Raw genomic sequence first — 11,942 nt, 5'->3', positions numbered from 1 at the left:
CGCGGGAATGTCACGCAATCGCAATGCTCTGAAAGTGCTCAAAGTAGATTCTATGATAGCTATCTTCCATCTTCCATTCCACTATAGCTTCGATGTAGGCTGCAAGAGATGCTTCATCTCAGCATTCGGGTACTCCACGTTCTGGGATGAATCAGGTCGCTGTCTATCCCAGGCCCATTTCTCTGCCAATTCCGGCTCCAGTTCGCCCTCGAGCATTTGCGCGACATACTTGCCCAGCACGGGGAAGAACTTGTAGCCGTGGAACGAGCCGCAAGTGGCGACGTAGAGGCCCTTTGATGCCGAGTGGGGCGAAATAATAAAGTCAGAGGTGGTTGTGAAAGCGTCCCTTTTCAGTGTCAGTAGGTACTTATCAATTGTCATTTTGTTCAAGGGATAGAGGCTACTCACCAGCAAATTCGGTGCTTCGTCATCTCCCAGTCCGCGCTGGCGGGCCCGTACCATAGATTTCGGGACTCGATAATGTCCTGCTTCAGTGGCCCGGGGACCTTCCATTGGTTGTAGTCGAAGGTCGAGGGAGGCGAAGAGATATGACGACCCGGGACCACCTCTCTTGTGTTTGTAAAGATCTTCGAACCCCACCACTTGAGCTCTTTGTCCGCAGTAGGCGGGAGGCTGCCGATGAAGGGCTTGCCTATTGGCAGTTAGCGACTGTAATGCCAGTGTCCATGGATCCGGGGATATCAGAAGACCTTACCCTCTTCAGGTGTGTAGCCCTGGAAGCCGACAGGCATGTCTTTATACTTCTCGTACTGCTCCTCATTGAGCTGCGCCATTCCCGTCGTAATACCCGCGGCCAGGATCCGCTCTCCAGCACGAAGACCAGGGTTTCCGCTCCTCAAAGCGCTCCACTCCAGCAGCGTGGGCGTAAAAGCGCCAGCAGCGACGATCACACGCGTCGCCGACAACACCTGACCCGATTTCGTCTTGACTCCGGTGCAAGAGCCCCGACCATCGAATTCCAGCGCGGCAATGTCAGCCGTCACGTACTTGACGCCCAACTCGAGACACCTCTTCGTGACAGCACGCAGAGCATCCCCAGCAGCGGCCCAGCCACTGGCCCGGTTGATAAGAACCTCCTTGACACCGGTGTAGTCCGCGTTGTCGAAGATGCCGCCATACAGCTTCCGCGCCTCGGCGACCGGCAGGGCAATGATGTCGTCGTCGCGGCCGAGCTCCTTGTGGTTGGTGATGACGTTTTGGGCGTAGCTGCTGCGACACGTCCAGTAGACGCCGGTCTGGTGGAAATACGGCTGCCAGAGCGGATCGGATTTGAAGATGTCTTGCGCCTCGAGGGCTAGTTTGCAGTACACTTTGTCGTCGTAGTCGGCGCGGATCACCTTGTTCCAGTCCCAGGATGCGGCCACGCGAGAGTCGGCGTCGTATGCATCGCGGTCTACTAGAGTTATCGAGGCGTTGGGGTATTTCTGGATGAGGTGGTAGGCAGTCGAGACACCGAAGACCCCGGCGCCGATGATGAGGTAGGAGGGGTTCGAGGTCATCTTCAAATGAGTTGGGCTATTGGGGAGGTGATGGTCAATTGAGTCTCGACCGCTTTTAAGATTGAGGGAATGAGAGGGAATTGTCAATTATGTACTTGGATCTCCAATTGCCGAGCAAATAGACCGCTTATCTGTCAGTCCAGACTTCAACCAACTCAATTGACCGCGATTTTGGTTCGTGCGGGGTTCCTGCCTCGTGCCAAGATAAGAAATGCGGATATTTCGATCTGGAACGCACGAATCGTGGCGAATCGAGAGATCGAAAACTGGATGCGGAAGTCCAACACAGAAGGGGCTGGGGCGGTATTCACATCTACCCCATTTTATTCTGATAAAGTAGTTCTCTACCATCTAGATTATGCCCGATCCGGGAATGCGGTCCCTGCATCCCGGGAACTCTTAGCAGTTTTGGGTTATCCTTCTGCATCCACCACACACCGCCTCGACAACGTTAAAGTGGTTTCTCTTGGGTTTTCTTTATATTCCATTTCTGTCGCCTGAGGTTGCTCGACTCTTTCATCTCCCGCAGTTGGTGCCGATTGCGGTAGAATAACCAATGTCTACCTCATTTACCAGCTTACGCTCTTGCGTGTGAATTTTTAACTCAGCAAACTCCTCCGGATGCACTTCATCTGAGGAGCGACAAATGCGAAGGCGAGAATTTTCTTCTTTCCAATGATAGTACCCGGTCAATGCTTGCAACCATTGGCATCGTAAAAAATGCCAACTTTGGGATAACCCGGGATCTTGCTCCCGGGATTCGGACCGGGATCAGAATGGCTTCTCTTCACCCGTGGAGCAAACCCCGACCCGGTGACTCACATTTTTCAGTGTGCAATTGTGAGCTTGACCATATATAGTCAAGAGCGGGTTGAAGAAGTCACTTCAATACTGCCAGTCACCCACCGTGAATTGAACTACCCATCTCTTCCATGCATTGAACAAAACATCCCGATAGTCGAGTCTTTCGAAACCAAACCACACCAGACCATACAATACTCCATCTCAACGCAGTCGCAGTCGCAGCAATGACACTGACCCTCTTCATCGCCAACAAGCGCTACTCCTCATGGTCCATGCGCCCTTGGATCCTTCTCAAAGCGCTCGAAATCCCCTTCGAGGAGAAACTCTACTTCTTCAAACCGGGCGCCGTGCAGCAAGACTTCCTCTCCTTCTCCCCAACAGCTCAAGTGCCCTGCCTCCATGATTCTCCCGCCTCGATCGTGGTCTGGGACTCGCTCGCCATCTGCGAATACATCGCCGAGAAGCACCCCCAAGCCTGGCCGGATGACGTTGCTGCTCGTGCGTTTGCCCGCAGTGCGTCGGCCGAGATGCATTCCGGGTTTGCCGAGTTGCGGAATACATGCCCGATGAATGTGGCAATGGAGACGGAGCTGGAGATACGCAGCGAGAGACTCCAGAAGGATATCGCTCGGCTGAATGCATTGTTTGAGGAGGGGTTGACGAGATTTGGCGGGCCGTGGCTGGCCGGTGAGCGGTTTACGATTGTCGATGCGATGTTCGCCCCGGTGGCTTCGCGGTGCAGGACGTATGGCATTAAGATGGAAGGGGGAGCGGGAGAGTACCTGGATCGGTTATTCCAGCACCCTGCGGTGCAAGAGTGGGTTCGCGCCGGGATCGAGGAAGGAGCACGGCATTATTTGGCATAGGCATTTGTTGGACATGCTGAGAGCTATGAGCCCTCGAAATGGTGCTGGAAATAGCTCTGCGGTTCTCGCAAATACATCTATCTAGTTCAGAACTGTCAGTATTAAGTGCTACATGTAAAATGACTCCGGCCAGTTATAGACTAAGAAATAATATTAAATATCTATCTCAAAATGACTGACGTATGAAAGCCGCCGGTAAGGTAGGTAGAGGACATTGGCCACACCAAATGTCGATAATGATATCCAGTCGAAATCATTGGACAGACGCCTGGGAAGCCTGGAAGCCAAGAACCCCCTTGCATGTTTTCCAGGCACCAATATGTTGCTTTCTTGCTTCCCCATAGCATTCACACATCGAACCTACCTTCTACGGAGCCCATCAAGTTGTTGTTACCTTCCGAGGTGGTCTTCAAACAGAAGGTGTCATGTTCACGATTCTCAAGCATATTCGTCGTGACTATCAGAGACAACACCTACATTTTGAAAGTGGTCGGTGTACTCGGATCCAACGCTTAAGGCTTAGTCTCCTCTCTGACACTTCGCAGCATCACGGGCGAGGGCCGAAACAGTATTATGAGTCGCCCGATCGTGAGACCGACCCATATGCCTGTGAGGCCACGGCATACAGAAGACTTCAAACCCATGCAATTTCCGAGAGCGGCCTAATCCCTCGGTTTTATGGGTCGGTAGATCGTCTTGACCTAAAGCTCTACTAACCGCACCTTGGTGCGTTCCTGAAGGATGAATATCCCCCGAGAGGGATTCTGTTGGAGTATATTCCCAACATGCGGCCATTGCATTGGACAGAATATACGAAGCAGCGAATGGAGAACTTCATCAGGGTATTAGGGACATTCATAATGCCCATGTTGAGCATAGCGATGTTCATCCGAGGAATATGATGGTTGTTGACGGCGATCCCGAAAGGGCCATCTGGATTGACTTCGACAGGGCGCAGACATTTGATGCTGATCAGATATCGGAGCTACAGCAGGGGTGGATGGATTTTGAGACGGACTTGGTGACTGAAATAGATGTTTTCATGGTGAGTACTATTCAGTATATGAACGCCCTCATGTCGGCACTTGCTGACGCTTGACGTTTGACTACTTTTAGGAGGCCGATTTCAAGGAGGGGCGGATGAATTGCACAAGGACTTACTATCGCTAGAACGTATTAGTCCTGTGATTGCAAACCATTTTCAGGTATTTTCAGGGAGTTGGGAGAATAGTTGGCTACAGTAGTGTAACCGCTGGCAACAGAGTCTGAATTACGCGAAGAAAATTCTATAGTTGTGTCCAGTACGCCATACAGAGAAAATCCAAGCCTTGTGCCTGAGTCTTGATCTTTAAAACATTTTCATTCAAACCGAGTATGCATTCTGCTACGGAGTACTACAGTTTATAGATCCATCCAGAGAACCCGAAGCAGTTAGTCCGTTGCAACGCCAGTCGGACGAGACCCCACCGAACCCCCGCGCCCGATCCTTCTTTGCCATCCCACCATCTCTCCTCCATAAACCAACTTACGATCAATTGATATTTCACGAAGCGACGAGCGACGAGGGACGCAGAATTACAATCCATAACCATCGCATTCCCTTTCTCATCTCATTAAGCACCCGTCCGTCTTCCGATTCCGAATCGATCGCCCCGCATCCCCGCGTTTCACACCCTACGATTTACGATCTACGACCCGCGACCATGGCTCCTACAATTCGTGTCATCGGCTCTCTCAATGTCGACATGGTGTCCGTGACACCTCGGTTCCCCGATGCCGGAGAGACCATTACTTCCTCCTCGTATTTCATCAGCGCCGGTGGCAAAGGCGCCAACCAGGCCGTTGCCTGCGGACGACTATCCCGCTCGAAGAACAACGCCTTGCCGGCATCCGGCAAGTCACCCGTCCAGGTGGAGATGGTTGGTGCGGTGGGAGGCCTAGACGGACACTTCGATGCGCTGCTGAAGCCGACGCTGGAGAAATCAGGCGTCGATTCCTCCCGCGTCCGGATCATCGAGGATGCGTACACGGGAGTGGCGGTGATCGTTGTCGACGAGTCAGCCGGAGGCGAGAACCGCATCTTGTTCTCGCCCGGAGCGAACTACCAGGGCATGAAGCCGGAGCCGCAGGTGTTGGGGACAGGGTTGGCGGCCCCCGTGCCGGACGTGATTGTCATGCAAGGGGAGATCCCCACGGATACGACGATTGGGATTCTGCGCGAGTTGGCGGCCTTCAAGGCGAAGAACCGCGCGGAGGGCAAGCGAGGCATTGAGGCTGGCCCGGACGTCATGCTTAATCCGGCCCCTGCGCCCCCTGGCGGCCTGCCGGAGGATGTGTATGCGGCGGTCGACCACTTCATTATGAACGAGACGGAGGCAGAGCTGATGTCTCCGCCGGCCGAGCAGCTTTTGAAGGCCGTCCCGGACGCGGAGGGCCAGCCTAGCAACGAGAAGGTGGCGCGGTATTTCCACCAGCTGGGGGTGACCTACGTGCTGATCACGCTAGGGTCCAAGGGCGTCTGGTACAGTGCCACGGACGCCGGGACCTCCGGCCCGGCCGACGGGGCCAACCGATTCACGAACCAGCTCCCCGCCGCCAAGGTCAGCCAGGTGCTCGACACGACCGCGGCCGGAGATACCTTCGTGGGAGCGTACGCGGTGGAGGTGGCGCGTTGGCGCGAGCAGCGACGAGCAGACGGCAAGGCCGGACAGGACGTGACGGCCGAGGAAAAGCCGGCACGCTATCACCAGGTGATGAACGAGGCCACGGGGTTGGCGACACGAGCGGCAGCCCGCGGCGTCGAGCGGCGAGGAGCGATGGACAGCATTCCGTGGGAGGATGAAATCTGAGCAACGGCTGCAAACAGGAAGGACCAGGCTGAGTGAGTTGTCATGAATGTACAATATTGCATAATGGAGTGGACTATAGAAATAGAACGACCCTGAAAAGTATTTGCAAACTATAATTATCGCGAGACCATGATGTAACCCAAGCCGAGTAAAAAAAGACAGCAAATGACCAAGCGAGGACCAGAATAGCGCGGCGTCAACCTTGCTGATCACCAGTGGCGAGAGCCAAGAATGTCTTGAAGCACAGAGGCAAAAAAGAGGACGCGAAGAATGGAATGGGGCGAGACACTCTATATTCCTCCACCCATTCATTCACGGTCCCGAAGCGCCACGAGACCCGCGACAGCCCTGGATGCGTCCGGGCGCGTAAGATGCAGCAGACCCGGTGTCTCGACCGACGACGACCAGGCCCAGTTCCTACAGAAACCGGGATGAAGATGGATTCTACTGCGTCGGATTACTATCTTTGTCTCCTCGCGGGGGGGCCCGTCGAACCTCGCAGCGTCTCAGTTTCACGTCGGGGGCACGAAGGATGAAACATAGGCTGGGGAGAGACGATGCACGAACAGCCTAATCAACCTAAAATATCCTTCCCTTGAAACTAGACACTGTCAATCATCAGTTGTCTACGGCAGACGGTCGCGGTGGGAATGCAGCCATCGCTTGTCTTCCGGGGGAATGGAAAACGCCGGAAGGGAGCAAGCAACTACGCAGTAGATGCAGTGGTGAAACATGGGATGGGCCTACGTGTTCGTGTTCGAGTGATGGACACGCGACGGACGGATGGAGTCAGACGGTCGGCAAGGAAGGAAGAAGGAAGGAGTCGAGGGAGAGACAGAAGAAAGGGTCGTGAGTCGTGACGGGACGCGTTGAGGCGTTGAAGGGGCGACGGATGATGGCTTCATCCAGTAGAACAGAACAATTGAGTTCAATGAATTAATTCCATGGGAGAGATTGGGTTTGTCAGGACGAGGAATCATTCGAAATCGGCATTAATTCGAGGAATAATGAAACCATGAAGAAATGATCCAGAGCAGAATTAATTAATCGAATAATGACCGACGCGCCTTGCGTCTCCCCCTCCGACACGCTCGACGCGCGCGCACTCGTTCTGCCGCCCGTTCATCATTCATGCCGTTCAGCCTTCATGCCTTTCCTGCATGATTCCCTGCCCTCATCATTCTCTCCATTACTTTTCCCCATCCGTTCTTCCCTTGCTTGCTCGCTTCTTTTATATCCTCGAGTGCCGCCGCCGCTGTCTTTTTCTCCTTCATCCCCTCTAGCACTGGTGTCGAGGTGTGATCGTGTACTGTACATTCAACCATCCATCCATCCAATCCCACTGCCACTACTCCCTGTCCCACGTCGATCAGACAATCCGACAATCAGCTCTTGTCCTCCGGTCTTCAACTAGTTCTGCACTACTCGTTATACTCCTGCCAGACCGCCAATCATCGCCTCCCCCACTCCCGCGCGACCAAAACAATCCCGTCGCCGGCTCTGCCTATCATCCTCCCTCCGTCTGCCTGTTTTTCCTGATAAATAAATCCCGTCACGTCCCTCAATCCCTCTGGAAGTCGCGTCTGTTGCCCTTCTTCCACCATGGCCACCCTCACCATGACTTCCACTCCCGTGCGACAGCCCTTTGCCAGCCTGGATGCCCCGCGGGTGCGCTCCTTGCTCAAGACCAAGATGAACGTCCAGAACAAACAAAATGGTATGCCCGCGCTAATCCCTTCCGATCGACATGTCCTGTACGAGTCTGCTAACCGGCGTGATCTCAGGTGCTCTTTTGACCAAGCGTCAGCCACTGTCCGACATTGACTCCGAGAACGTCGACCCCGTCACCCTGAACCACTCCTCGAAACGCAAGCGTGGTGCCGATGATGAGGACCACGAGCCTGTCAAGGGCCCTTCCAAGCCTCTCAAGGCTTCCCGCGTGGCGCTCACCACCGTCAAGTCATCGCCTGCGCCGCTCAGAGAAACCCCCTCGACTCCTAAATCCGCCCCCACTCTGAAGCCTGCCGGTCGCTCGCCGCAGCCCAAGCCCTGCAAGCCCTTCGCTCGTCGCTCGACCATCGCCAAATCCCGCGTCGATCCGACCTCCAGGAAGTCTGTCAACCGCCCCTTCTCTATCGCGACCGCCCTGTCCAATGGCAAGCCTAAGAGCCAGCCCGCCAAAACCCCTGCTTCCTGGTCCTTCGATATCTATGTGGACTCGGAGCAGGAGGAAATGACCAACCTGATGCAGCATTCGACCGGGGTGTTGGATATCAGCGACGACGAAGGCAAGGTGGAGCCGTGCACCCGGGGGAAGGAGAACATCCCTCCCGCGGAGCTGGGCCTCTCCCTGCCTCGCTCTCGTCAGCAAGAATCCCCTGCTGCCGCGGCCCGGAAATCGGTCATGATGGAAGAATCCCGCGCCCCATTGGGTGAGCTGAACACTGCCGACTACTACGGCGAGGACTGCCACGCCTTTTCCTACGCCATCATCTACGACGAGGAGTCCGCCGAGCCTGAGGACAAGAAGGCGGATCCCGTGCCGCGAGCCTCAGGCAGCTCCCACTCCACCCGAAGCAAGCTTTCCAGCGTGTCTTCCATTTCCTCCATCCTAGAGGCGACGGCGCCCAAGAAGCCTGCCGCCGAGCCTACCGAGCACACCGACGCCGAGGTTGAGATCTGGGAAAGCGGAAGTGCGGCGGATGAAGCCGAGAAGGACTCCGACTCGACCGCTTAAACATCTCATTTATCTTAATGACTTCCAAACCCGGCGTTGAAAATCAGGCGTGCTCGGTAGACAAACCAGGCGGCGTTTCATGAGACATCCTCGCTCGGAGGGTCTGTTCTTGCGACTTGTTACTCGATACCCGATTCTTTCCTTTGTTTTTTGCTACTTTCTTGACCCCTCCGCTTGTTGTCTCTTATTCCCTTTGTTAGTTCGATTGGTTTTGCTGGACTGCATATTCTACCTATCTCCTTGCCTACTCCCTCTATCTTACCTACCTTATATACATATACGAAGACAACTGTCAGTCTTGCGCCCTTTGCTTTGTGGTCTTCCGTTGGAATCTTGATTCATTCATTCGCTGGAACGATGCCATGCCATGCTATTTTGTACTATCTAATGATCGAGAATGCGTTACGTCGATGATGCCTTACGATGTATATACATACCATCTCATAATTGATTGATTATCAAAACTCGGGTCTCGAAACTCGTAGGATATATTTAGATGCTAAGGTAGCTATAGCTGTCGACCTTTCCCTTTCGCTTTCCTTCTCTCCGTCTCGTCCTCGACCTCCATCTTATCATCATCATCCTCCTGCTCTTCATCCTGCGGCTCCTGCTCTCCAATCGCCGCATTCACCGACTCCGCCGCCGCAGCCGCCTGCGCCTCCAGCATCTCTTCCTGCTCAATAGCCTCTTCCTCACCTTGACTTTCCTCGTCCTCCTCACCAGGCCCCACACTCTCATCCTGCCACCGAACTCTCCGTCCCGAAGACCCTTCTCCACCCCCCTCCCCGGAACCACCCGCACTCTCCCTCATCTCCCTCCCCATCTCCTCCGCCTCCCTCGTCTTCTCCTTCCAACTCGCCGACCCCTTCAGCATCGACCGCACCTCCGTCGCCAGCGCCAGCTCCCGCGGACTCGCCTCCTTCGGATTCACCGCGAACTTCGCCACCAGGTCCTCGAGGTCCCCGTGGTCCGGGAATGCCGCTATTTTCGCGAAGTCTGCGTCGTCTGGCACGGTCCCGTTCAGGAGCGCGATGATCTTGTTGCGCATGATGGTTTTGGCTTTCGCGAGTGTGCCGTTTCCGAACCACCCGTCCGCGACGGGGTCGCATGTTGCGCGGAGGAAATCTGGGGCAGGGGAGGGGGGGAAGAGGATGGAGTGGATGAGCGGGTCGGTGATGTCGCAGGCCATCCAGATGCGGCCGTCGACGTGGAGGGGGAGCGTGCCGGTGAAGATGTGGCTGGAGCTGGAGGGGGTGGTGATGGGGTCGGTGCTGGAGGTTGGAGTGTTGTCGTTGGGGCGCGAGAAAGTGTGGCGACGGCCGTGGCCGGCGTCGCGGGCGATCTCGGGCTCGCGAGGGATGAGGCGGAACATGACGGTTTGGTAGATGCGGTAGGACGGCGAGGTGCGAGGGTCGTGGCCGAATTTGATGATGGCGTCGCGCCAGGGCCCCGAGCGGAAGATGTACCCGACGTAGGGGATCGCGTGGCGCAGGAGGTAGCGCTGCTCTGGCGAGGTGATGTGGTTGCGGAGGCCGCGGCGGGTCCAGGCGGGGCGGTCCTGGAAGAGGGATTCCACGATCGTGATGGTCTCTTGGAGGCCTTTGTCGAGGGTGGCGATTGGGGGGAGGGTGTCTCGAGGGCCGGAGGGGACCGTGGGGATGTCGTAGGAGACGAGGAAGGTCATGATTTTGGAGGCGGTTTGCGTGTTCACGGTCGTGATGTTGCCGGAGGTGTCGACTGTTTGGCGCACGGTGGGGTTTTGGTGGTATCTGTAGGGGTTAGTGTCTGGTATGTGTGTCGTGGTTGGCATGGACATACATGTAGCTGAATGGCACGTCGCCGTGGCTGAAGGATGGAGGCGGGATGATGTCGACGTTGGATATGGCACCTTTGGACATGTCCAGGTCCCATTCCCTCATTTTGTCATCTATAATTAGTTAGCTTTCAATAAACTCGGCAAATGGACGAATATGATATGGTCATACAATCAAACGACAAAATCTTCTCCCGAAACCGATTACTGAACTCGCTGGCCGTCGTCGAAAACACAAAATCTGGCATTCCTACAAAAAGTCAGAACGTCACCATCCTCTATCCCCATAAACTTAGAACGAGAAAACAAACCTCGAAACACATGCGTCCGATTGATTGTCCCCACCGGCTCAACCTGATACCTGCCCACGTTATCACGCAGGGTCCTGGCCAGGTACTTGGCCCCGGGCCTTTGCGGCTCCCGATGAACGGTGGTGACAGGGACACCGGAGAAGGGCTCATCGGATCCCTTCTTGCGCTTGCGCCCCGTCCGCTTGGGCACGGTCACTTTCAGCAGGACGTTGCTGGACGCCGAGCTGGTGGACTGCAGGGGCCTGGACATGGCATCCTCCGGCCGCAGGAGCAGGTTTGCGGATGTATCGGCCTTTGGGGGATTTAGGATCTATGCGCATGTTAGATGGAAAGGACCTGACCTTGTAGGGGAGGAGACTTACCTTTGATATGCCTGCGTTGCCTTGCAGTGTGTCGATGGCCTTGTCGACATCTTTGATAATGGCTGGATGTTCGACACTGACGAGGTGTCGGGGAGGCACGGGGTAGAAGGGGGCGGTTCGAGGACCATGCGGTTCTGACGCTTGGTTGGGGTCCATGATGACTTTGATGAAGTGGTATACTATTTATTAAACCCCGAAGAGGTTGGGGATCAGGGGGTTTGGTCAAACCACTATATATCTCACTTGAAATATATTTCAGAGGGCTAGAACCTATTAAAATGCCCCGGTCTTATGATGAACGCAGCATGACCTTAAATTTTAAGTAAATAGAAGGGAATGGGCGTCAGAAAAACATATACTGCTCAAGTTCTATCAGAAGACCCAGTATACCGGCAGAAGCAATGCAATTATGCAAAGCACTGATTCGGAGGGATGGATGAACGCATGGAAAGAACCGCTAAATCTAGATCGCTTGCTGCTTTACGGCGGGTGCAGACTGCATCACGTGGCTAAGGCGGCACCGATCACCTGACCACCGTCTCCTGATTTCCCTCCAAAAGAACTCCTTGGCAAAGCAATCTGCGGCCGACAAGCCTTACTTCGCAATGTGCATATGGAACTGCATCCCTGGATGCAACGTTGGAGTCTGATTTCTTTTGCAATGCCCTAATTTGACGAGA

General features: G+C 54.9%; 4 protein-coding genes across 4 annotated transcripts; 2 read left to right on the top strand and 2 right to left on the bottom strand.

Moving 5' to 3' along the window:
• Positions 1 to 28: 28 nt before the first annotated feature.
• On the bottom strand, positions 29 to 1,745 carry P170DRAFT_377499 (NAD(P)/FAD-dependent oxidoreductase). Its single transcript, XM_024845402.1, has 3 exons — positions 716 to 1,745; positions 409 to 652; positions 29 to 346 (listed from the first exon to the last, which is right to left on the bottom strand). Exons 1-3 carry the CDS (start codon positions 1,518 to 1,520, stop codon positions 82 to 84), a joined length of 1,314 nt encoding a protein of 437 aa, XP_024707343.1. The 5' UTR covers positions 1,521 to 1,745; the 3' UTR covers positions 29 to 81.
• Positions 1,746 to 2,548: 803 nt separating this feature from the next.
• Positions 2,549 to 6,039, top strand: P170DRAFT_422954 (ribokinase; the record flags this gene model as incomplete). Its single annotated transcript, XM_024847475.1, has 6 exons — positions 2,549 to 3,141; positions 3,276 to 3,304; positions 3,380 to 3,390; positions 3,535 to 3,872; positions 3,998 to 4,235; positions 4,591 to 6,039. The coding sequence occupies 6 exons, from the start codon at positions 2,549 to 2,551 to the stop codon at positions 6,037 to 6,039; spliced, it is 2,658 nt and encodes an 885-aa protein (XP_024707342.1).
• A 1,602-nt stretch (positions 6,040 to 7,641) lies between these two features.
• Positions 7,642 to 8,776, top strand: P170DRAFT_422953 (uncharacterized protein; the record flags this gene model as incomplete). The annotated part of the gene is made up of 2 exons (XM_024847474.1): positions 7,642 to 7,756; positions 7,824 to 8,776. The coding sequence occupies 2 exons, from the start codon at positions 7,642 to 7,644 to the stop codon at positions 8,774 to 8,776; spliced, it is 1,068 nt and encodes a 355-aa protein (XP_024707341.1).
• Positions 8,777 to 9,240: 464 nt separating this feature from the next.
• Positions 9,241 to 11,686, bottom strand: P170DRAFT_377486 (transcription factor TFIIIC subunit TFC1). Its single transcript, XM_024845401.1, has 5 exons — positions 11,263 to 11,686; positions 10,901 to 11,210; positions 10,762 to 10,839; positions 10,595 to 10,703; positions 9,241 to 10,545 (listed from the first exon to the last, which is right to left on the bottom strand). The coding sequence occupies exons 1-5, from the start codon at positions 11,416 to 11,418 to the stop codon at positions 9,285 to 9,287; spliced, it is 1,914 nt and encodes a 637-aa protein (XP_024707340.1). The 5' UTR covers positions 11,419 to 11,686; the 3' UTR covers positions 9,241 to 9,284.
• Between the last annotated feature and the right edge of the window lie 256 nt (positions 11,687 to 11,942).

The sequence above is a fragment of the Aspergillus steynii genome (genome assembly GCF_002849105.1).
Source record: "Aspergillus steynii IBT 23096 chromosome Unknown P170scaffold_2, whole genome shotgun sequence".
Lineage (NCBI taxonomy): Eukaryota > Fungi > Ascomycota > Eurotiomycetes > Eurotiales > Aspergillaceae > Aspergillus > Aspergillus steynii.
The sequence above is the reverse complement of the archived record's forward strand: the minus strand, read 5'-3'. Positions and strand labels throughout refer to the sequence as shown.